Source organism: Sabethes cyaneus, chromosome 1 (assembly GCF_943734655.1).
Source record: "Sabethes cyaneus chromosome 1, idSabCyanKW18_F2, whole genome shotgun sequence".
In the NCBI taxonomy this organism is placed as follows: domain Eukaryota; kingdom Metazoa; phylum Arthropoda; class Insecta; order Diptera; family Culicidae; genus Sabethes; species Sabethes cyaneus.
Genome location: NC_071353.1, coordinates 4,485,072 through 4,510,970, shown reverse-complemented (window position 1 = coordinate 4,510,970; position 25,899 = coordinate 4,485,072). Strand labels below are relative to the sequence as shown.

Here is a 25,899-nt window from a genome sequence, read left to right as displayed (position 1 = left end):
CTGAATCCAACCCAGATTCCAGTCCAGTGTTATTCTGCAGAATAAAATCCAGTTCAGTCTACTTCAAAGTGCAGTCCACTTCACCTTAAAATCCAATTCAGTTGAGAGTCCAGTCCAGATCAAACTAATGTCCAGTCAAGACCAAAGTTCAGTTCAGTACACGCCTTGTTTCCATTATGTTTGGAATACCGTCAATATCTGTGTTTCATTACTTTCTCCTTTCATCGATTGTGAAAAACTACCGTTATAAATAAAAAATTAATTATATGTCTGACCTCAACCAGAGCCAAGATACTAGGTTGATCAATTCTTAAGCTCTTCCTTCTTTGCGAAACTCCTGCCATTTTGGCTGCAATTCTTCATAACTTTCGTTTGCGAAGAGCCACTACTTTCGCCGCTTCCGGGCCTATTGTTCGTGACATTTGAATAATTTCACAATTCAGTCAACTTACTAGCGGTTAGGCCGGAAAATTCATTGAGAAAAGACAGAATCGATTCGCGACGCGATTGCTTCCCTAGCATATCCTGACAATAAACGCCTACTGTGATTCTATACACTCTAAACGCATCCGTCATCAACGTCACACGGATACATTTTTTTAGATGATTGCGTGATCAATGAATAAATCCCTTGGAATAGGAGTTGGCCTTCCAAATTCAGTTTACCACAAATGTTCAAAATAATGGACAAAGTATCCAAAATCTCCCAACACAAAAACGTTCTACTATGCCCAGTCTTGAGTTCTGTAGTCTTAGTTGTAAGGTAATTCCCAGCCATCATCCCTTCTGTAGGGTAGCACAAAAACAAATCACTTCAGTCGCTCACCAAATTATGAAAATGAGAGCGCTAGAAAGGTAAGAGAAAGGAGTCAAGCTCTCATTTTAGCTCGTTTCGTTCGATAAAAGACATTCCATTCGGAACAGATTGGAACCGTTCACGACGCGACGACGACAGGCGCTTAATAAGATAAACATCGCACTGCTCGCAGCAGTAATGTTAACGCTGCAAATGATCACTTCCGTTCTCGCGATTCTAACATTATACCATTCGCCGCTTGTCGCCCTGACTAGTCCTAGGTAAGTCCGAACCGGAGTTCGAAACATCAAACCATACCAAAAATTTTTCGCAATTTTAGATGCCCAAAGCGACACCCGAACCATAGCGGCAACGGCAGCATTGCCGCCCTCATCCTAGCTCGTGGCGGCTCGAAAAGTATTCCGCTGAAAAACCTTGCCAAAATCGGTACCAAATCGTTGCTGGTTAGAACGTTGGAAGTTCTGGAGAGTTTTGGTGAGTTCGATTCAATTTGGGTATCGACCGATGACAATCGAATCGGCGATGCAGTGCAAGTGGCTTTTCCCGGGGATCGCATCCAACTTCATTTTCGATCTGGCGAGTTTGCTCGCGATCAATCCACATCGATCGAATCGACGCAGGAATTCCTGAGCAAACATCCAGAGATTGCTAATGTGGCTTTGGTACAGTGTACTTCACCTTTCCTGAGAAGCCAATACCTGGCCGAAGCTTGTCGGAAATTTCACCGCTCTGTGGATTGCGTTTTTAGTGCAGTGCGAAGCTTCCAGCTGCGCTGGCGAATGCAGCCTGCGGACGAGAAGATGGTTCCGCTAAATTTTGACCCCAGAAGCAGACCGCGTCGCCAGGATTGGGACGGCGAACTGGTGGAAGCTGGAATGTTTTATTTCGCCCGACGATCCTTGATACTTATGGAAGGTATTTTTCAGAACGAACATTGTCGGGTGGTTGAAGTCAACCCAAAAGATGCGCTAGAAATTGATGACATTGATGATCTAAATTTAGCTAGAATAATCACTGAACAAACTGAGGATAAATAAAACAGCCATTTTAATGCTTCCAACAGTCTTCTCTGTTTTTGCGTGAAAAAGCACAGGCATTTCGGTAGCGTGGTTTGTGCGCTTTGTACTAGGAATTAATAAATCTATTCTACTTCTTCGATTGTTGGACCTTCATTAGCAGTAGTAGTTCCTGATCCTTTTTGATGCAATTTAGTCATGATTGGCGTACAGGATTTCGATATCTGCTTGTACTGTCGTTCATAGTCCTCTTTTTTAGCTGAATCATTTTGCTCGAGCCACTTCAGTGTTTCATCGCAGTGTTTGCGAATCTTCTTTTTATCCGAATCATTCAGACGGTTTCCAGAATCGGCAAGAGCCGACTTTAAACCGAAGCAATAGGTCTCCAATTTATTTCTTGCAGCAATACACTCTCGCTGGCGGTCGTCTTCCACTTTGTAACGCTTAGCATCCGACAGCATGCGGTCGATTTCCTGTTGCGAAAGACGCCCTTTGTCATTTTTGATCGTTATGTTACGGCTTTTACCAGAGCTTTTCTCCACTGCCGTTACATTTAGAATCCCGTTTGCGTCTAAATCGAACGAAACGTCAATTTGCGGGGAGCCTCTTGGTGCCGGCGGGATTCCCATCAATTCAAACAAACCGAGATGATTGTTGTCTCTGGTCATAGCTCGTTCACCTTCGTAAACCTGTACCGTAACACCCGGTTGATTGTCCGCGTAAGTTGTAAAAGTTTTCATCTGTTTGCATGGAATGCGACTGTTTCGATCGATAATATTTGTCATCAATCCTCCAGCGGTTTCGATTCCGAGTGACAGCGGAGTAACATCCACCAGGAGAACGTCCTGAATTTTGGAGTCGGTGCTGCCACTCAGTATGGCTGCTTGAATGGCAGCACCATAAGCGACAGCTTCATCAGGGTTGATTGATAAGTTTAAGGCCTTTCCTTCGAATAGATTTTGCAATAGGGATCGAATTTTGGGAATTCTAGTCGAACCACCCACCAGAACAACATCGTGAATCGACTTTTTGCTCATTTTGGCATCGCTTAGCGCTTGCTTCACTGGTTCCAAAGTCGATTTGAACAGATCCGAGCAAAGTTCTTCGAAGCGGGCGCGGGAAATTTTTGTGTAAAAATCAATACCATCTGCCAAAGCATCAACTTCAACCGTCGCTTCTGTGCTCGACGATAGTGTACGTTTTGCACGCTCGGCAGCAGTTCGAAGACGTCGCAACGCCTTCGGATTTGCCTTGATATCTTTCTTGTGCTTTCGCAGGAATTCCTCCGCCAAGTGGCCTACCAGACGATTGTCAAAATCTTCCCCACCAAGATGGGTGTCCCCAGCGGTTGTTTTCACCTCAAACAGTGAGCCCTCATCGATGCTTAAAATTGATACATCAAATGTTCCTCCGCCTAGATCAAAAATGAGAACGTTCCGTTCACCTTTAAGATTTTTGTCCAATCCGTAAGCCAATGCCGCGGCCGTCGGTTCATTAATAATTCTCATAACATTCAATCCAGCAATTACCCCCGCATCTTTCGTTGCCTGTCGTTGGGAATCATTGAAGTAAGCCGGAACGGTGATAACTGCATTCTGAATTGAACAACCCAAAAAGGCTTCGGCGGTCTAAAATAACAATTTTTAAGGGTTTTTTCTGGCAATCAAAAATTAAATCACCTTACATCTTTCATTTTGGTCAATACCATGGAGCAGATCTCCTCCGGTGCAAACACCTTCCGCTCGCCCTTATACTCAACGCATATCTTCGGCTTGCCGGCTTCTTCCTGCACTGCGAATGGCCAATGTTTCAAATCTTCCTGTATTTTCAGATCATCGAATCGTCGCCCAATCAGTCGTTTGGCATCGAACACCGTGTTCCGCGGGTTCATCGCCACCTGATTTTTCGCTGCATCCCCGATCAGTCGTTCCGTTTGCGTAAAGGCCACGTAGCTCGGTGTCACCCGGTTACCCTGATCGTTGGCGATTATTTCGACCTTGCCATACTGGAACACCCCCACACAGGAGTAGGTCGTTCCCAGATCAATTCCGATTGCTGTCATTTGTTTCACTGCAAGCTGAGAAGCAAACCTTCATGAAAAATTTAAATCACACGTTCATCGATCGAATCGTTTTATTTTCTGCACTCCACTCGCTGCACCACGGCCAACTTTGATGGTACTGGGAAATTGTTTCGATACACTGCAACGAGCAGCAATGGATGAACACTCACCTGTGTTCCCCTTCTGGAAGGTACGAAACGCGCAATTTTGTTACATCGATATTATTTACACTCGTAGGTAGGGACCTACCCGAAAGAGAGCCACAGAGTGAATGAGTGACATTTGCATTCACGTTACAGTAATATAAGCAATATGTTGCACTGCAGAAAAACAGCACACTGCGGATGTACACCTACGCTAGGGTGCTACCACAAACTATGAACGTTCATTAGGCACTAAAGAGTTACTAGCATTGTAGCGCCGTAACTACAAAAGATACAGCAAAACCTTATTCAGCAAAATTGTAGATAATAACTTGTTCTATAAATGCCTCATATATCATTTTATCAAATTTTGCTCGGCTGAGACGGTACTCTTAAATGAATCAAAATTGAGTCAAAGTGATGGAACCATCCCTGCCAGTAGGGTGAATCGTCCATGAAGGTTCGGAAGTAATGACTTCCTTCAATCGATGGTACCCCTCAACAGAGCCACATACTTGTAGTGTACGTCTAAACTGGGAAATAAAGTTATTTGTTAACTATTTCGGGGGATCAACAACTCCTTAATTTGTTGTTTGTTTAATTAGCTCCAGGCCGTGGTTTCCTCTGCTGTACGAAGAAGTCGTCTTCATTCCACTCGGTCCCGCCGTCTCGTTCCAGTCGGATCGTTATTGAGAACTTTTTTGACCGGGTCGTCGTCCGACATCCTCACGACGTGCCTAGCCCATCGTAGGCGACAGATTTTTGCGGTGTGAGCGATGGGTGGTTCCCTAAGCAGCTGATGCAATTCATGGTTATAGGTTATATAGGTATAGTACCTAGATAGGTTTAGAAAATTCACGTGGTGAGCAATCAATAGGATAATAGCTTCTTGCAATAAAGATGGCTTAACAGTAATTAGATTTCAGATTTTCTTCTTTCACTTATTCTTTCTCTATTAACGTCTTATTGACATCGCTTCTGTCAACGTTCGCTGATCCGAGTCAGATTCCGAAGGGCTGTTATCGACAACGCCACCATTACATTCATTCCCGCCCCCGTAACACTGCGTGTCTGGAGTAGTTTTACCTGGATCATTTACGTCTAACACGGCTAGCTTGTTAGCTGGTCTTCTCAAGAATCCTGAGCTTGTCTGAACAGTGGCTCGCCGTACCCGGCCATCAGGTCCCGGCTGTACTTCCACTACTCGTCCACGTATCCAGTGATTCCGTTTACAGTTGTCTGTAATGAACACTAAGTCTCCTACTTCGATCGGTTTAGTGTCTCTAAACCACTTCGTTCGCCTACAAATCATTGGGAGATACTCCCGTAACCACCGACGCCAGAAAAGATGGAGTTGATGACGTATCTGATTTGAACTATTCAGGAGCGCCTCATGCTGATCCGAAGGTCTCGCAGTTGGTTGTTTTATTCCTTTGGAGCTTCCAAGAAGAAAATGGTTCGATGTGAGGGCATCCTGCTCTTCGGACTCCAGCGGTAGGTAGGTCAACGGTCTAGAGTTGACGATGCTTTCTGCTTCGATCAACAACGTCTGAAAACTTTCGTCGTCGAGCTTTCTCCCTGTATCGATGCTTTCTACGGCGAACTTGATAGAGCGGACCATCCTCTTCCAAGCTCCACCCATGTGTGGAGCTAAGGGAGGATTGAAGAACCACGTGGTATAGGCATTGGTGAATGTTTCCGCTAAGCCGCTACAGATCTGCTACCTGATTGGTGCCATTGCCGCTATACACCTCTAGCGGCGCTCCGCGACGTCCAACGAATCGACGAAAACAGTTAATACAGCTCTCGGTACTCAGAGTATACGCAACTTCGAGATGAACAGCGCGGATGGTTAAACACGTAAATAGTGCAGCCCAACGCTTCGCCTAACTGCGCCCAACCTCTACTAGAACCGGACCAAAATAATCCACTCCTACGTATGAGAAAGGGCACTCAAGTGATGCTAATCTAGCGGCTGGAAGAGGTGCCTTTCTTGGCGTGACTAACTGTGATTTGCGGATCTTGCAGGTCTGGCATAATAGCGACGTTTTTCGTACTGCTGCTCGAAGATCAGAAATGGAGAAGCTATGCCTAACTTCGTTCACCACCGTGTCATGGTTTGCATGATAGTGATCCAGGAGTAAGGTAGTCAACCGGTGAGATTTTGGCAAGATAATCGGAAATTTTGCATTTGATTCTATGTTTTTTGCAGCTCCGATCCGCCCGTCCTGCCTCAGGACTCCACACTCATCAATGTATGGACACAGTTTGTAGATTGGTGAAGACTTTTCAACGGTTTGCCAGCCTTGAGTAGGGCGATCTCGTCCAGAAAGACTCTCGTCCAGGAAGACTTCCGGACCACGAAACCACTTCTGTTCTGATGATAGGCAAGGCCCGCGGCCCCATTTCGTTGCCTCGCCCACACTGGTCATTTTGCTGGGCACCCACCTCCACTCGTTGCATTCCGATATTGTGAGAATTGCACCGATGCGGCACGCAACATACTGTCTGCAGGCGTCTGACCGAATCCAAGCCAGGACAGTGCTAGAGCGAGTACAGCTGCTCGAAGTTGCAAGCGGGGTACGGATAGTGGCTTGAGGTGCCACTTTCGTCTTCGCCGTGACCAAACTACAGACGACGGTTCCATCAAGGGAAAAACGGAGATAAGCCGCTGCACTGTATGCCTCTTCGCTAGCATCCGCGAAAACGTGCAGCTCGACGGAATGTGGACATGTGGTGTTGTGACCATTTAACCAACATAACAACGAGGAATGCGAGTATTTTTCACCTGATTTAGGATCCCCATCCATTTCAGCTAGCGACTGTATGCTTCTTCTTCGATGTCCTCATCCCAATCCGTACCCGATCGCCATATCGACTGAATCAAAATCTTTCCGTGCACTGTGTACACGGCAAAAGATCCGAGGGGGTCAAATAGTGACATGACACACCGAAGGACTTGGCGCTTAGTCGGTCGTCGGCAATCGTTGATGATCGCAGCTATGTCGTTTCGCATTAGAGTTAAAAACCCCAGAACATCCTCTGGGGGAAACCATTGAATGCCAAGAACTCACTCTACTGCATCGCTTTTGTCCAGGTTCAAGTCTTTAACTACCGGGGCCTCAGTTTCGCCCAAATGTGTAACAACTTCCGTGGAATTTGATCGCCAACCACGTATTTCGAAGCCACCCTTTTCGTGAATCATTTTTACTTCTGCTGCAACCTTTTTAGCCTCTTCTTTGCTATCGAAGATATCCAGATAGTCGTCCACATAGTGGTACCTGACTATCGCCTCTGCTGCCCTGGGGCACTCCGCAGAAAATTCCTCTGCGCTCTGGTTCTTAATGTACTGCGCACTGCACGGTGAACAGCTGGAGCCAAAGGTGGCTACGTCCATCAAATAACCTTCTGGACCTGGTTTGGGTTTTCTCGCATAAGGAAGCATTGAGCGGAGCGGTCTTCACGTCGTATACGGAATTGGTAAAACATTTCACGTATATCACCGCTTATTGCTATCGGTTTCTCTCGGATATGGCAATGAACTCCTGCTAAGCAGGTCAGAAAATCCGGTCCCTTTAAGAGGAGCGTGTTGAAAGAAATACCGTCCACTTTAGCCGCAGCATCCCAAGTCAATCGAATCTTGCCAGGCTTTCTAGGATTGCACACAATGCCGAGTGGTAAATACCACAGTCTACGGGGGTCAACGTTAGCCAGTTCCTCCTTTGAAGCGCGATGTGCATAACCTTTTCTCTGGTAGTCTTCGATTTGTCGGAAGACAGTATCCTTCAGCGCCGGTTCACGAGACATTCTGCGTTCCAGGCATTCCAATCGGCGGAGGGCCATATGGTAGCTTTCGGGTCGTATCTCCAGAGGAGCCCGGTTTCATATCTGCCATCAACACAAATCGTTGTCTCAGCCAATATCCGTTTCGCTCTCGCATCTTCCGCTGACTCCAGCTCCACTACCGGTTTAGTTCCTGCATCTTGCTTGTCAAAATACTGTTTAACCATCTCATGGAGATCTCTTTCTGGTTGAACTTCTAGAATGTGGCAGCTAACCCCTACAGACTTCGCTTCGTTTCCTCTGCCATATACGCACCAACCAAGTCGCGTTTTCGTGGCCACCGGTTCTCCTCTTTGTCCCTCACGACACTTGAGCGGTATTGACAAGTTCAGTTGGTCTAAACCAATAAGCATACGCGGCGGAGCATTTTCATAGCCGGCTATTGGTAATCCTTTGATATGGGTAAATCTCTGGGACAGTTGTTCCGGATTCAGCGACTGTATTGGAAGATTCAGCTCGAACACAGTTCTAACCGACTTCACTTGAAAGGATTTTCCATTTGAAACGCCCGCAATTTGGAATGAAATTACTTGGGAATCCCGAACTAACCCGAAGTGAATGGCTCTCAGCAGTAATTGGTTTAGCGTTGTTTCCCATTTGAGAATGAAGCAATGGATGGTTCTTGAGGCAAGATGACGGTTTATCCTGCATGCTGTTCAACATCGCTCTTGAGGGGGTGATCCGACGAGCGGGTATCGAAACGAGGCACGATTTTTACCAAGAGTTGCCAACTTCTAGGCTTTGCGGATGACTTCGATATCATAGCCAGGAACTTTGCGACGGCGAAGGCAATCTACGCCAGACTGAAAGCGGAGTCTAGAATTGGGCTAAAAATAAATGCGTCGAAGACCAAATACATGAAAGGAAAAGGCTCAAAGGAACAAACGCGCGTCTCCCACGGACGGTAACCGTTAACGGCGACGAACTAGAAGTGGTAGAGGAGTTCGGAGGGCCGGACACGTCGTAAGGATGCCAGACGACAGTGCGACGAAAATAGTCCTCTTCAACAACCCCACCGGCACCAGGAACAAGGAGCCCAACGTGCACGATGGCTAAATCGATCAATCACGATCAAGCGTGACGTCAAACTCCAAAAACAAACCCCGTTGTTCGGCGCGGTTTGTTTTTGTAGTTTGACGTCGTTTCCCGATTTTTCGCTACTAATACCATCAAATGTCTTCTTCTTCCACACCTTTTTAACCACATTGGTCTACAACGACCACTTAATGCCCTGCAAAATCTTCGCTTTTACAACGTCCGCCGTCAATTCCATTCCAGACGCTTGAAGTCCTATAGTCATGAGGCTGCAGTATTCGAAGTTTTTTCATCAGTAACGAAGCCAACCATTGATGATTGACCTCAAAACCGGCTTCGCTCAAGCTCACCAGCTCGTCTAGGTAGTTCTCTACCGAGTCGTGCACTCATCGAGTTTTACTGAGGTCAGCAGGATCGTTGTCCTCGAACGCTTTCTGCGGGCAGTCCCACACCTCTTTTACCGTATTTGCGCCTGAAAAGCAAAGGAAAGTCATGGGTATAAACGTCCCTGAAGAATTGATCCTTCTTTATTAACGGGCTTCGCAACCGGTTATTAGAGTACAGGACAATAACGGGGTTAGTGCAACAATCCTACTGACTCTAAAGCAGCACCGCCCGTTTTTTTTTTTTTTAACGAGTAGGGAAATCTGCTATCAGACACTCAGAACTAACTGGGTGAGCTGCTCGCTGAACCAAACTGTAATTATTCTTTTCGATGCTTCGACAAATCGTCGCTAACTTCTTCTCGTCCGTATCCGAGTCAACGTCTTGATTTTTGAGTCAGTCATCTTCATCCCAAACGCCCATAATACGTAGTTTTGACTACCTCGCAACCGCCAGCGGTCTGAGATATCGGGAATCCGCGTATTGAACCAAGTTATAATGGCAGTCGGACGGCAGTATGTATGTATGCCACCATCACTTCAAGGATTTACCTATGTATGCAAGAAGCATGACTGTAATATTCGAAATTGTTCATCGAACAACTTTCACGTATATGTTGTAAGAAGGGCCAAAAGGAGTTGGATGGACTCGTAAGCAGAGGCACCAATTGCGGCTATTGCTGCAATCCCATTGGGTATGATTTTCCCAGTCGAGATTCTATCATACGACGATTCACTTTTGTTGTACCAATCGAACTGTGAAACTACTCAGGTTGACAGGTTTTTGATAAAAATATTTATAACATATATGGAAAAAGGTCAACTTTAAAGCCTAAACTTGTCAAACTTCTATTATAAATTGAGCAATAAAAGTTAAATGTTTGAAAACAGAGAAAACTCCCAATTTTAAAGCATAGAATTTAAATGGGTAAAATGAAAGTAATTTGTGTTATCTTGGTACAAACACGCCAGAATTTCGAATAAAGTTTTAGTAGCTGAACCTTTCGACCCGATGATTACAGATTTCTGTATTTTGATTACTTTTATTTGTAGAAACTTATTTTTGCTCTTACCACAATCATATGAACTCTTGCGTTTTATATTTCTAGGTGCTACCATAGTTTTGATAAAATAAAACCAATTGTATCCCATTTTCGATTCATTCCGTCGAAAATGCGGAAAAAATAAAATAAAATTTAATCATGTTGCCTCGATAGAATCACCATCGGGTCATTGTAGTGCATGTTAATATAACTATTACTTGTTCGTATTTTTTAATATTTGTTTAGGTGAATTCGAAAATATGCTGCTTTCATCATGCGCCTAGATTCTATTTTTCACAACTATTAGTTTCATACAATAACTTCCGAAAAACCAGGACGATGCCTTAGCTTCGAGTTTACCTCCCATTTTTGATTTGCTTTCGGGAACGAAATCTACGGAATAAGTTTGTCTTGCATAAAACACACATTTGTCCATTATGTAATATTAGTAGTGAGTGGCTTACTGGAAGTGGCCTTCCCGCAGTCGGCAAACAGTTATAAGATAGAGACAACTAAAAGTTGAGAATGGTACGTACATACTTTTGCGCCACTATTTGCTTACGATTAGTTCAGGAAATGCGGTTTCAAATATTTGAGCATACCGAACGTACGGAACCGCTTGACACCGATGACTTTCTGCAGCTCAGAGTCGCAGATGGCGAACTGCTTGTTCTTCGGGTCATACAGATTCCGCTCCTTGATGATGGCCCAAACCTTCTTGACCACTTCATGTCGGGGAAGAGAATCTGCACCGCAGATGGCGGCCAGTTCCGGTGACAGGGTGTAAGGCCGAGTGAAACCGGTGCTTTTTCGGCCGGTAGTCGGACCTTTCTTGGCAGCCCCTTTCGGTACCTTGTTCGGCTTGTAATCATCATCCGATTCTCCGGATCCATCTGAATCTTCGTCGCTGTCCGATCCACGCTTCTTCTTCTTTGCTGGTCCACGTTTAGCCGGTGCACCGCGTTTACCCTTCTTCTTGCCGGCATTGTCATCCGAGTCATCGTCATCTTCATCTTCATCCTCGCTCTTCTTTTTCTTGGGCCTGCCGGCTGGCTTTTTCTCGACTTTCTTAACCGGTTTCTCCTCCTCTTCTTCTTCTTCGTCGTCTTCTTCCTCCTCCTCCTCTCCGGACTCGTCCTGTGCGTTAACATACTCCATTACCAGATCGTCGACTTCCTTCTTCCGGGTGGATAGATCGCAGTTCAGATTGGCTTCCAGCTGAAGGCGCACCTTCTTGGCGGCTGTTTCCTCCAGGTTGGCATCCTTGAGAATTACTGCAAAACGAAGATAGACAAATGCAAGTTTTGAGCTGGATAGTTGATATTTTTTCCCTATTTCTTTGCCTATTAACAAGCTTGTAATTTCTAAGACATTTTCCCCGCCTTCTGCGATGAAAACAATGTTTCATTGACTGTCAACTGGAGTAGTGAATGCATTCATGCAGAAGCTTAATCATGAACATGACCGCATCGTTACTTGATTATAATCAATTGAATATGAATGCAATACCTTGCATACTTAAATATATTTTTACACACGCATTTTTATTTGGTTTGGCATATGTTGATTGCTAACAAAATTGGAAGTGAAACGTCATTTCCTAATGACTCTCATATTTGACTATGATAACTTATTAGGTACATATACTTCAAAAACTTCGTAAACAGCGAATTAAAAATAACCTTTCCTAGTTAAACAAATAGCAATTGAAAACCACTAAATAAATGAAATATATTAAGAGCCATTGAATGTTTAAAAATTTGTTTTTTTTTGAAAATTTGGCATTTAGGTATTTGTTTTCAAGACTAGATAGATTCTTGAAAGACAAATAACAAAAATGCAGAGGCACCGTATTCAATAGAGTTTAGTACCTTTCCGGCAAGTTATCTTAATAAAGAACATTTTCCATAACAAGTGCCTACTCCGATAAACTGAAACTTATCATTATCTTTTACGACACAAGCACAGGAAAGGATTGTTTTCTCAATACGCTCATGAAATCAATGCGTATCAAGAAACTACCGACGCTTTCGTTCCTAACTACCTATATTCAATCATTAAAACACACACTCACAAGCCACCATTTACGATCAGAAATGGTGCGCTGCACCCGAGCCCCCCAAGTCACCATTTTCATAATTAGGACCACCGTATTAAACATTCCTAACCAGACTTTTTTGCCCGCTACATTATTGGTACCTACTATAAAATAAAAATAAATTTATCAAACTACTCACCAGCAATTTCTTTGCGAAGTTCGTCCTTGCTTGGTTCTGCCATGTTTTTTTTTCTTCTCTCAAGAATTCAATTCCCACGGATGATGTCTAGTTGCGTCCTTGTTCTGCGTGGAATGGTGGTTTCTCGGCACCCTGCTGCAACTATGGGGCTGACGATTTTGGATCCAAAAAGCCGCGAAAAAACGGGAAAGTGCCAATCTTCGACCTCGATAACTAATCACAGTAGTAGAACCAAGCACAGCAGCACGCACGGTTTGGCTCAATTCGCGTTCGGTTTCGTTTCGTCCAGATCCAGAGACCAACACAGCAGCAATGCAAGCAGGAAGAAAGAAAATGCCAGATGCCGGCTCACCAACACTATAAACATCTAAACGAAACGAAATGACAGCCGAGTGCCGGCGGTTTACGAACGCTTTGACAGTTTGGTTTGAAGCCGCAAGTGTCTGCAGGGTTGGGAATAATATCGATAAAATTGACTATCGATATTATCGATCGGTACCAACATGGCTTGAAATATGAGTATCAATATTTTTTTAAGACAAACTATGTACATTTTGACAAGAGAAGCCTTAAATTTGAAATATTTTTGATCCACTAGTAAAACTGTTCTGTTGTACCGAGTTTTAGTCAATAAATTAACAACCGATCATGCACCGTCGTTTGTCAATAGAAAACAACACAGCTACAAATCAGCAATTTCCAAGTAATCGTTCTTAACTAATTCGGTATACATTAATGATAAAAACAGCATTACTCGGGTACTTTTTCATTTCGATCTAAGTGACAATGAGAGATTCTCTTTGTGTCACCTCTCTTCCGCCTATTACGGCGAAGCAAATAATGCACTTTAACCCATCAGTTTTGCATGAATCGGTTGCTGGAGCTACTATACAGTGGACCCCCGTTCGTTTGAACGATTCCTCATGCAAACTAACGGGGTTAGTTTTTAATTTGAACAACTGGTAGCTAAACGTGAGAAAATTTTCTTTAAATTGCATTTATGTCGCTGTAATATTGCTATTGAAAACCGTAATAACCGACGTGCGACATTTGGTTTTATTCTGGTTCTTTGTGCCGCAACTACATCACACGTGCACAGCGCATATAGCGCATCAATGTGCGATCACAGCGCACCTCGTGCGACGTAGTTGCGACAAACAGACATAACACTCGTTTTCCATTCTTCGTACCGATTAAACCGTCATTTCAAATTTGGACTTAGTTAGGAATGTCTCCGTTTTGGTCAAAGTGGCGCTTTTTGACGAAAGAAGGGGAATTCCCCATAAAAAAATACTTGCTAGTTCGAGGGATACTCCTGTTGCTATTTAATATTTGGGAATGTCGATCATAGATGGTGCTAGTGTTCAGGCTAAATGTGAGGTATGATAATTTTTGTTGATTTTTCTTCCAACAGTTATGTCTGTTTGCTGTGCCACGGGTTTCAACTACAGACGGTATATAAAATACAGACGCGCAAAGACCGTGGCATAAAACACCAATCGAATCGTCAAATCGAGGCTCCAAATGAGTAAAGTAAGGTGTTTCGTATAGGCAGGGAAGATTAAGAAGATTAAGACCTGAAATGTTGAAACATAAACTATTGATTTACTTACAACATATAGATTAGTTACCCTCAATATACCATATAATGCTTCAAAAAGTCAATTGGCTTGTTTAATTGGGAAAATATGCGTCGTAATTCGCGCAATTCCACGGAACATAGCTGACCCGACAAACTTCGTATTCCCACAAATTAAACTGTGTTGTGCATAAATCGTGAATCTCGAATGACCTTTGTCACAATCTCAAGTTTCGCAAGTTTCTGAGGAGTTCAACCCTAATTGATTCATTTTGGCAGTTTAGTATCTATGAAAACATGGATAGTTTAATATACAACTTTCAAATTTTTCCTTACAGTGAAGTACACTCAAAATATTCAGCACGTAATTAATAGTAGATTTACATATGAAATTCCATATGGTTATCATGTACCGCAGGGTTTCCCAACCTTTCTCGGTTCGCGAACCCCCTGGCGGATTTCCCTATACTATTCTGCAGTGATCTAAAGTTTTGGCGAACCCCTGGGGGTTCTCGAACCCCCATTTGGGAAACGCTGATGTATCGCATATAAACACAATCCTCCCAGAAATACACATAAAAATTATACGCATATGAATAGCACAGAGCACAGATTAACAGGCTCGAAGGAAGTAATCGATTTTTTGTGTGTAAAATCTGTCGATAGCGCCCTCCAGAAATAGTTTGCCAAACGCATTAAAAAATATCCATGTACCTTTATCAATATTTCTTTGTGCTGGAGTTACATAGCAGCGATGGCAGCGACATCAAGATTTAGTTCTCTGTGATTGACCAGCGGGCGAAGCAATGACTATGACTACAGCGTAGATCAATAAAGTTGACATATTTTCGCAACATTGCAAAATTTTATTGAGCTTAAATGCTCCAATTTATGAGTTTTCCGACTATTTTTTGAGCGCAATTTAAGTTCTTTTACAAATAAAAATTAACTGTGAATCAGTTGTAAGCTAACGCAAAACAAAATGCATACAGTAAAGCTCTCCGTTGGTTTCGAATTTTTCGGCTATCGGTGTGCTCATTTGAACGCAATCTTGTATAAACATGGTCAATGACTGCGCCACAATGTAATGAAATAGATCATTATTTTTGTGTCGTAGAATGATTTTATGTATACAAGGGGCATATAACATAATTAACATAGAATATCCCACCGGTTTTCAAAGAGATTAACATATGTTTTGTCAGATTGTTCAAAAATGATATTTATTTCGATTCCATTAAACTTTTGCTTATAAAAGTATATCTTGAACGCATCAATTTTTCGGAAGTAAAATGGCAAAGTTCACGATAAATTTAAAATCGCACTTTAGTTTGGGTTATTTGAAGGCTACAATGTTGCTTTGAGTAATTGATGAATTACCGAAATATACTTTAGCCATTTTATCTTGCGAAAAATGACTGTCATTATTTTGCTTGTAAATGTATAACTTCAGGGAAATATCAGAAAAAAATTCCTGTCAACAGCGCGATTAAACTTTTCTGTTGGTAGTAGAAAAACCAGGCAACGCATAGGCGTCACTTTGAAATATTTCACAAACATGTTACATTTTAGCTCGTTTCTTGCGCTGTTGCAGTCTTAATTCGGTCGTAACTAAGTATGTGTAAACGAAAGGTCAGCAATTCGGTTCGTTTTAAATCTGTTGTCAATTCTTATTTAAAACCAAGTGTGTTACTGGGGTTACTGGCTGTCGTTCGTTCGAACCCAGCTGAAGGAAAGTAATAGAGGTCAGTAGACCTAGGAAAACAAATAAACCTAGACAGAGGGGATTTCTGCGGGGAGCAGCCCCCCCACCGCTTACCTCTTTCTAATTTATCATAGAAAAACTTCTTGCCTCCAAAAACACCCACATGCCAAATTTGGTTCCACTTGCTCGATTAGTTCTCGAGTTATGAGGAAATTCGTATTTCATTTGTATGGGAGACCTCCTCCCCTCCCTCCATTAGTGGAGAGGGGTCCTAATTCACCATAGAAAAAAAATTTCAAAAACCTTCCCGTTAGAAAAACCGTTAAGAGGTATTTCATTTGTATAGGAGCCCCCCCTCCCTCTTGAAGGAGGGAGGGATTATAATTCCCCTCCTAAAGAGGAGGGGTTTCAACTCACCGTAGTAAAAAAATGCCTCCAAAAACACCTACTTGCCAAATTTGGTTCCATTTGTTTGATTAGTTCTCGAGTTATGAGGAAATTTGTATTTCATTTGTATGGGAGCCCCCACTTCAAAAAAGGGGAGGGGTCCTAATTCATCATACAAAAAATTCTTGTCTCCAAAAACCCTCACATGCCAAATTTGGTTCCATTTGCATGATTAGTTCTCGAGTTATGCAGAAATTTGTGTTTCCTTTGTATGGGAACCCTTTTAGTGGGGGGAGGGGTCTCTAACCATCATAAGAACCTTCCCCGGCCCCAAAAACCTCTACATGCAAATTTTCACGCCGATCGGTTCAGTAGTTTTGGATTCTATAAGGAACACACACACTGAGAGACAGACAGTCAGAAATCCCTTTTTAAAGGTCTATCCAATTCTAAGGCTGTGAACCATTTCGCGAAATTTTTAACATTTTAGTTAAAATATGACAGTCCGATGGTTGCCAAAACTGTTTAAATAAAATAAACAAAAAAGTTGCAAATAATAGTTTATGAGCGATTCCGCACTTATCGATTGGACAATTTTCCTTGCAATTAGCAATATCGATGCCTCGAAAATATCGATATTATCGATGTTTGCCATCTCTAATCTGTGCCTGCTGGTTTTATTGGATTGGGTGCGGAAGTAAACATACAGTTTCGTCTACCCGACACTTGCGGCGTAAAGGTGCCTGTCGAGTGGAACCGATAAAATGCGGAGCTTTAAATAAAAGGTGTGGCGCTACGAAATGTGTGGCTGTGGACACTAAGCTTTTTTTGTGTTTGACCAGGTTTCTACAGACGGCGCTTTCACCGTACCCGCTGAAGGCGCGCAATTCACCGAGGTGTAAGATATATGGCAGTCAACGACGAGCACGTGGTTAAGCGTGCCTGAAACTGTAAGTCTGATGAATTTAAAATAAATACCTAGGGCACGGGAGGGTATTTTCGGCCCATTAAGCGATTGCATCTATTTTTTCGGCCTATGGCCTAGTTCTAGTGGAAGAACAGGTGGTTTTGTCGTTCTTTGAATACGAAATAGTAGATTACTTACAGTCTTGAGAAAATAGTTATAACATATTAAAATTGTAAGTCGGTGAAGTATTTTCATTGGCGAAAGAAAAGGCAAATAGGCGGGTCCCGTACCTTATTTATATTTATAGCCTCCCAATTGGCCTAGAGGTACGCTGCTGTTCTAACAAAACAGTCGTAGTATGTTCGAATTTCGACTCGGCGGTGCTGCTAAGTAGAGTCAATAGAGTCGTTGCACTAGCCCTGTAATTGTCATGTACTCTAATAACCGACTGCGAAGTCGGACGATAAACAACGATAATGTCTTAAAAGACAGTTTTATACCCAAGGCTTTTCGTTTTGGGAAATACTAAGACTTTTCGACCCATTTCCTATATAATTTTTAAATTCCTGAGTACCGTGATAGTAACCAATGGTCTTGAAATAATTTCAATTATTGATATATAGTAGATTTGTTTAAGGTGAAAGTCTACAGAGACCATTTATGGAACAATAATAATAGTATTGGTGTATGCGCACTCGCGGGATCTATTCACTTAAAGCACTTCCAGAGTAACTAAGGCTAATTACTGAGTAACAATTAAACCTGGGAATATCAAGAAAATTTCGAACTCAAAAAGGATATCAATGGACTAAACAATTTGACATTTTCAACAGCACATTTTTTACATGCACCTCCAAGAAATTTTGGCGATAGTAGATGCATTAAAGAAAAAACTAAGCGTTTAATTAATTAAATAAATCAGAAAGCCGAATCAAAAGGAATACTGATAGTTCTTTGAAGTTTCGTTACATTTTGAATGACATTGTTTTGGAAATTTTCCAATACAGAACTTGCCTAAAATATGTTTCAAAACTGGTAAACTAATGATGTTAACATAACATCCACCAGTCTGCCTGTAGGACAAACCAAACGCCCTTTAGTTTGTGAGCTAATTTGTGGACATAATCACACACTACCAGACAGTTACATTTCGAACCTTTTGTGGTTCTCACTTGGGAAAATCAGGAAAAAAAGAGCAGCAAAAAAGTACAATCGAGAAACAGCAGCACCTAATTCCATCAAATTACGTGATAGTATTTCGTAATAATTAAAAGTGAAAAACACAGCGGAGCGAACCGAAATAGCACAAGCAGAAAAGTGATGTAACGAAAAAACGACAGGTTGTTCTAGCATGGAAGCATAAGAAAAGTGAATAGCGCAAAAAAAAAGTTATATTTACTATATAAAATGTACGTGCACTGGGAGAGCAAAAGGTGTTCCATTGTGTGTGCAATTACATTCACTGCTTTTCAAGCTTGAGTTGGCCCCTGATCCAGCAGGACTGCTGCTAAAAATATGTAGGAAAAAAATTATCTAAAGTACATTTTATGTACTTCGAAAATAAGCTTTGGTTTGCCAATTTTTTCTCTTCTAGGTTAGGTTAAGTTACTAGAACCAGTTTTTATGAATTAAATTGAAGAATGGGTACAAAAAAATTGTTTTTTTTTTAAAATTTCCGGTAACACAACTGTAGTAAGTACTTAATAAATTCTTCCAACCAAGTGACTTCTATTGCACAGAGGACGAAAGAACTTGGGGCTGTAGTTTTAAGGTTTCACCACTTGACAAGGTGGTTAATTGCGAGCGCATTTCGGTAGTCCGTGTCGATGTGATAACTGATAACAATCGTTTGATCGATGAAGCTTAGGAAGCTAATTGTAATCGAATTGTTCCGGTAGACAGGGATTACCCATCAGCCGTAGATTCACGTTTTGAATCGTACAATATGAAAAAATACCCACGTAGGTAATGGGGCGAACATTGAACTCGCTACGTGTAGGACGTGAAAGCATCCCTCTCGTATTGATGTTCTACATTGTTTGGTACCGTGCATAATAAAAATAAAAATCATAACATGGAAAAACTGCAACCATGTTTCCAAGTTCCAGCTAAAATTATTCTTTTGATCTCATCAAACATTTTTTTTTGCATGCCTCTTCGCCGGTAGTTCCGCGTTTCTAGTACCTGGCCTGGGGGGAACAGTCATGTCGGTTTAGTAGGAGGTGTAGATACTTGGCTCAGACAAATAGACAGTAGATTCTAGCAATTGCATGCGTGCACATACACACGCGTTAAGTATGTCTTATTTTGCAGTCACACTGCTAGGCATAGGTTCACAGTTGGTAACAAAAGTTAGTAACCCAATTGTTTGTCCCAATTTGTATCTTCTAATGCATGTTCACTGTAATATTATATAAGTACTTGTACTTTCTAGTTGATTTCCGAAAGTTACATCTTATTTATTATTAACCACCGGTGAGTATGTATCGTAGATGAAACCACTAACCTTTATCAGTTGCAGTATGTTTTGTCATTACACTCGTTTTCGAACGACCGACGTATAGATCAAACGTAGGACGATTTAGGACATTCTGTCTGCATGTCAACCCGACATCGATGGTCGGAGGTGGAATAATCAACCCTTCCTTTCACACTTGCCGGACGTGCGTGGTGTGGGAAAAGTTGCATGTGCGCGGCAATGCGAAATGTTGCCTTTTGGAGCATTTATTATGAAGTACTATATATAGGTACATACCTCCATGGCCGGTGCATTAGCCTAGTGTTCTTTCGGTGGCATTTGGGTTGGTTCGTTAGCATGCTGTCCGGTGTCAGTTGTTATAAAAAACAGTTCCCTCCAAACGGGCTGATTCCAGCCGTTTTATCCAGTATGGTTGAAACGGGCACGAAACAGAATTTCTTTTCCGTTCTCTGGCATAGATGGTGCAATACCTGTCAAAAACGGATAGAAGGGAAAAGGGGAAAATAATCAAATAAACGAAACTGTTTGTTCTACGTCGAGTTTTGTGGCTAGAAGTGAAAATAATAGCAGCCGAGGTGAGAATTTCCTCTACCTTCGATACTCTGTATAGCCGAAGAATCCCTATAAGGTTCGGGGGCGGTGTGTTTGAAGGACTAAAATTAGCGAACTGCTAAAGTCCGGCCATTGGTGGATACACTTTGAACCGCTCGTGACAAAGCATGATTGATGGCTTTAGAGTGCCAGAAAGTGTCGAAAGTTGGATTTGAGTTGGCATTTTCTATTTCTTACTTATTCAACGAATTCACATCACAGGTTTGAAGGCATTAGTGTACCTACTTTAAAGTCTGTGTTAGTTTGTTTTACAAAAATAGATATCGATTTCGCACTAATTTTTTAATTAGAATCAATGAAGCTTTGCAAGAACGATTGAGCATTTTTATTGCTGCGTTTGTCTATAATGAAGCATTTTGTATTCTAGTATTTTTAAATATGGTATAAAAATCTGAGGGGTTGTGCACAAGACACGACCGCATAGGTGACGTAGGACAACGTAAGTCTCTTTGTAGCGATAGTAGGATGTATCCATGTATGTAATAATACGATTCTTCATGTATACAACCTACACATGCAACGTTTATCAAAGTAGTAACATAAAACATAAACATAAAACATAAAACGTATGCATTTTATCCTCAACCGATTTTGGAAGTGGCAGAAGATGTCGCCCGTGACCAGAAAACTTATTCCCGCCATTTGTTAGTCGTCCGCAACGGCGAAAAGTTCAACTTTTCTCTCGTTGCCTGTGCTATTATGGTATTAACTGGGCAAGAAAATATAATAAACTCTTCAATCGTTGCGTGATCCTTAAAAGGACCAATTGTTTGATTATCATAACTCTAGCTTGCTTTAAACTAGCACTAACGCACCTAACGTAATTCTCTTTTCGGTACTTTTGGAGTACCGATAACCGCACAACCAGGCACGGCTTGCAACGGACCAACCGGAAAGCCTCAGCAGCTATGCGATCGACGAAGCCATTCGTGTATGGTCATGAGTCACGATGAAATACCAGTCCAGGTGGCCAACTGCAACTGACGTGGGATAATGCTGGTCGTTTTGTTGTCGCGAGCAGCATATTTCTAGCTGATTCCAGAATTTCAGCAGCCAGATATTCCATCACGGCAGCGAGACGAGTGCTCCAGCTCCAACACGCTCAGCATACTTTCCTTTCCTCAACAGCCGATGAACATGATCAACTGACGACGATGTGCATGTAAGATTGTAAGGCAAATAATGTTTCAAATACAACCTTTAAAATTATGCCACGGATGTGACTCGAAAGCTGCCTGCCCGATGTGTCGCCAGCGAAAGCCGCTGACCGACTGACGATGCGCAGTCATAGCAGCCAAAACCATATCGTTCACTGGCGGATGAGTCGATGGATTCTTCGGTTTGTTGGCGTCTCGCTTGGTGAATTTGGATGTCTTCGTTGCCTTATCCGGGGAAACAGCAACAGCTGAAGCGCAACAATTTTCGATCGGATTATATAGGGCGTAAATTAAATGCAATCATAAGGAAGCTTAACCCATAGCTCATATATATCGTAAATATTTCTGTCATCCGTGCTAGGGAAGCAATGACGTGGGAAGGCAAAAAAAATTGTTATTTGTTTACATTCATCGGACAAATGGTCTACATGAACACTTATGAACTAAGAGATAAAGCTAGGGGTTTACATAAAAATTGTCAAACGGTCATGAAAAACACTAGAGCTAACATTAAAATCAAACAAACAATAGTACCGGTTAAATAACAAACACATTGATCCGATCGGCTCATTCTTTGCGTAGTCTGTTCTGTGTTGCTGTAGTCTCATAATGTTCCAATGTCGGAGATGGCGTGGCTGTACATTGAGGTTTATTCTAGCGAGGATCCAATGTGCATCGATTTCTCCCAGTAGAACCTTGCCGACGAAGGTCGTCCTTTGGATGTTTCGCCGCTTTTCGAGGGTGTCCATTCCCAGCTGACGGCATAGTGCTTCGTAGGACGGTAGCTCATCTGGGTTGCGCCATGGAAGGAATCTCAAGGCGTGTTTTATGAACCGTGACTGGATCTTTTCGGTTTTAGCTGTCCAAACACTACAAAACGGGCTCCATGCAATGGCTGCTGTTTCCAAGACTGATCGAACCAGGCTGAAGTACAAAACGCGCAGGCAGTACGGGTCACGAAACTCAGTTGAGACACGAAGAATAAACCCAAGATTTCTCGGAGATTTGGCAATGATGTGACTGTAATGCTCCCGAAAGTTCAATTCAGAGTCTAGCATAACCCCAAGGTCACGTACTACGTTTATTCTATCAACGTGTTCATTTCCTATCATGTACATCCATTGAATCGGGTGCTTATTCCTTGTAAAAGTGACTACTGAGCATTTCGCTACGCTAATCACCAAGAAGTTGCGTTTGCACCAGTCGTAAAATTTGTCGATGACTCCTTGTAACAACTGACAGTCAGTGGAGGTTTTGATTACCCAGAAAATTTTAAGGTCATCGGCATACAGTAGTTTGCAACCTTCCGGTAAGCATTGGCATATGTCGTTGAAAAATATGATAAATAGAAATGGCCCTAAATTACTGCCTTGTAGGACCCCTGAACGAATACGGAATTCTCCTGATTCTGTTGAGCCCAGTTTTACACACAGTCGACGATCAGTCAGGTACAACTTGAACCAATTGATAAGATTTGTTGATATCCCTAAACGGTCAACTTTGGCTAGCAGGATTTGGTGATTAACTTAATCGAAGGCTGCCTTTAGATCCGTATAAATTGCATCAACCTGAAGCCCCTGCTCCATGTATGTAAGACACAGCTATGAGAACTGTACGAGGCTGGTGGCGGTACATCTGCCAGGGAAAAATCCGTGTTGCTTTATGGAAATAATTAAATTTTTCAATCACGCGCATTGAAATATTGATTCTATATTTTGTTTTCTATATTTTGAATATTTTCCAAATCGATTTTCCGGTCAATTGGTGTAAATATCTAGGAAATCTATTCAAAATTGACTGAATTATAAACCGAAGTGTGAAAACGTATTTTGACTTTGATGACGTCATTTCCAACAACCAATCATGAAACGAGAATTCTGATAAAACATAGGTTCATTATTTTCAATTTTTCAACAGTTCAACATCAAGAATCCATACTTTTCTTCATTTGGACCAATTCTTAGAAGATTTTCCAATCGATTGGTGTAAGAATATTGAAAGTAGATCGGGAAACCACTAAGCTAAGCGTTCAAAACCTGACCACTTTTCGAGAGATTTTTTGGAATTACCCCCTATACCAGCTACCTTCCTGAAAGACGAAGTCCTACGTCAAAAACGATAAGTTTTCCAGTAAATCGCTAATTACCAATATAAAAAATTGAGCCTTTTTAACATACAATACGTTAATCCAGTTTTTCAATGAAAAGCGAGCTAAGTTCTATGAGCATTTGCAGGCAACGTACGACAGCTGCTCACCAAGGGACTTCAAGATCTTCATCGGGAATATGAATGCCCAGATCGGCAGGGAAGCAATGTATAGACCGGTGATCGAGCCCCATAGCCTGCACACGGACGCGAATGATAAACGGTCAACAATGCATCAGCTATGTAACTTCTCGAGGCCTGGTAATCAGAATCACTTTCTCTTCCTGTAAAGATATCCACCAAGCCACCTGGCGATCATCTGACCTATACCAGTAGCAGTACCCTTTATACCTCGCGACAAAGCCGCCTTCCTCGGCTTAACATTCCGCAATTATACCACCCGCGAGTTGCCGAGAACTACGCACGCGTACTGGATGAAGCTCTACCTTTCTCTGTGGACCCACGTGGACGGATGAAGCAGGACACGCGCGGCAGTCAAGGAGGATACACTCGCGATGCTAGGTGAAGAAACCTCGAGTGCACGATTGCCAACAAGCGCTGGAGAGGAAAAGAGAGCTTGAAAAAACTATCTATGCATTGCCACGACCACTAGGGAGAATTTGGTTTGGGCCGGTGATGGTGAAGATGGGACTCTTGTTAGAGCAATCCACCTGGAGATCGCGTTCACTTTGATCACAGAGAGCTGCATTTACTGCTTTCGTCGATTTGTTGGGCGAAGAGGAGCTCCTTTGGAGGTCTAAAGTGACAACCGCACTAACTTCATCGGAACCGAAAAGATGCTAATGCAGCAGATCAACCTTGGCCTGGCGGCGACTTTTGCAAACGCTAATACAAAATGGCACTTCAGCTCTCCCTTAGCGCCGCACATGGGAGGGGCGTGGGAGAGGTTGGTTCGATCCGCAAAGACGGCCATCGAGAGCATAAGTAGAAACGGGCAGGAAGTTAACCGACGAAGGACTACTTTAGCTTTAGCTGATCGAGAAATTGAGTTTCCACTGCTTAAAGACTGTGTAGTCCTTGTTCGTATGAACAAAAAGCGACTATAGAAGAACCCGGAGCTGCAGAAGAACGTGAATAAGCAAATCGACGAGTATCAGGAGAAGGAGTACGCTCATTTGGCTACAGTGGAAGAGCTGACCGGATTTTCACTCGACGAGGGCTGGTATCTGCCACTCAATGTTGTACAAAACTCAAAAAACCCCTGATAACCCTGAACTCGCTACTCCTGAAAGGGCCAGACATGCTTGTATCGTTGGTAAAGGTTCTCTGTGGTTTGAGAATGGCGACTCGCTTTCGGCGGAGATGTGAAGGAAATGTTGTCGAGGGCAGACAAAAGCAGCGGGGTCTTTACTAGAAGGATCCGAACGATCCACCGAGTATCTACGTCATGGACGTGGCAACCTTTGGGTCGGCATTTTCTACATGTTCGGCCCAATTTGTAAAAACAAAAACGCAGACGAGTTCGCTGGTCGATTCCCGGAAGCAGCCGCGGCCATCATTAAACGGCACTACGTCGACGACTACTTCGACAGCGTTGAATCCGTCGAAGAAGCAGTAAAGCTGGCTCCGAGAGGTGCGTCTGGTATACCGGAAGGGAGGCTTCGAAATCCGAAACTGGGTGTCAAACTCGCCAAAAGTGCTCCAGAAACTGGGAAAGACGAAGCCAGTCGCACCAGTACACTTTAACCAGGACAAACAAACGTCGAAGGACCGAGTTCTAGGAGTGATCTGGGATCCGAACACAGATGAATTCGCATTCTCCACGACGCACCGCGAAGCGCTACTTCCATACCTGTTCGAAGGAAAGAAGCCGACAAAACGGATTGCAGCAAGCTGCGTGATGGGGTTTTTCGATCCGCTCGGTTTGTTGTCACCATTCACCATCCAACACCTGTAGCGTTTCAGCTGCGAGTGGGATCAAGAGATCGATACTAAGTGCTGGGAGTTGTGAAAGCAGTGAACCAAACTGTTGCCAAAAGTGGAAGCCATACGAATTCCACGCTGCTACATCGGCGATGCGAAGCGCGCTAAAGTCGAGTCGTTGAAAGTACCCATCTTTACTGATACCAGCGAACATGCGTACGGATGCGTGGCGTACCTGCGAGCGGTGGTGAAAGACATGATACATTGTAACCTGATGATGTCGCGACCGAAGGTTGCACCGATAAAGCGGCAAACAATCCCTCGTCTAGAGTTAATGGGCGCGGTACTCGGAGCCCGTTTGAATCATTCGGTTTTGGAAATCCATTCGTACGACATCTCTCGCACCGTCAACAGTTTGCAGCTGGATCAATTCCGACCAACATCGCTATAAGCAATTCGAAACAT

At 42.9% G+C, this 25,899-nt stretch overlaps 3 protein-coding genes across 3 annotated transcripts; 1 reads left to right on the top strand and 2 right to left on the bottom strand.

Annotated features, from left to right (window-relative positions):
- The first annotated feature begins 838 nt into the window (after positions 1-838).
- Positions 839-1,854, top strand: LOC128734507 (N-acylneuraminate cytidylyltransferase). The gene is made up of 3 exons (XM_053828749.1): positions 839-855; positions 925-1,077; positions 1,137-1,854. The coding sequence occupies exons 1-3, from the start codon at positions 839-841 to the stop codon at positions 1,852-1,854; spliced, it is 888 nt and encodes a 295-aa protein (XP_053684724.1).
- Positions 1,855-1,958: 104 nt separating this feature from the next.
- On the bottom strand, positions 1,959-3,904 carry LOC128742499 (heat shock protein 70 A2-like). Its single transcript, XM_053838921.1, has 2 exons — positions 3,518-3,904; positions 1,959-3,461 (listed from the first exon to the last, which is right to left on the bottom strand). The coding sequence occupies exons 1-2, from the start codon at positions 3,893-3,895 to the stop codon at positions 1,959-1,961; spliced, it is 1,881 nt and encodes a 626-aa protein (XP_053694896.1). The 5' UTR covers positions 3,896-3,904.
- Positions 3,905-10,331: 6,427 nt separating this feature from the next.
- On the bottom strand, positions 10,332-12,869 carry LOC128742976 (uncharacterized). The gene is made up of 2 exons (XM_053839479.1): positions 12,580-12,869; positions 10,332-11,616 (listed from the first exon to the last, which is right to left on the bottom strand). The coding sequence occupies exons 1-2, from the start codon at positions 12,620-12,622 to the stop codon at positions 10,907-10,909; spliced, it is 753 nt and encodes a 250-aa protein (XP_053695454.1). The 5' UTR covers positions 12,623-12,869; the 3' UTR covers positions 10,332-10,906.
- Positions 12,870-25,899: the final 13,030 nt, after the last annotated feature.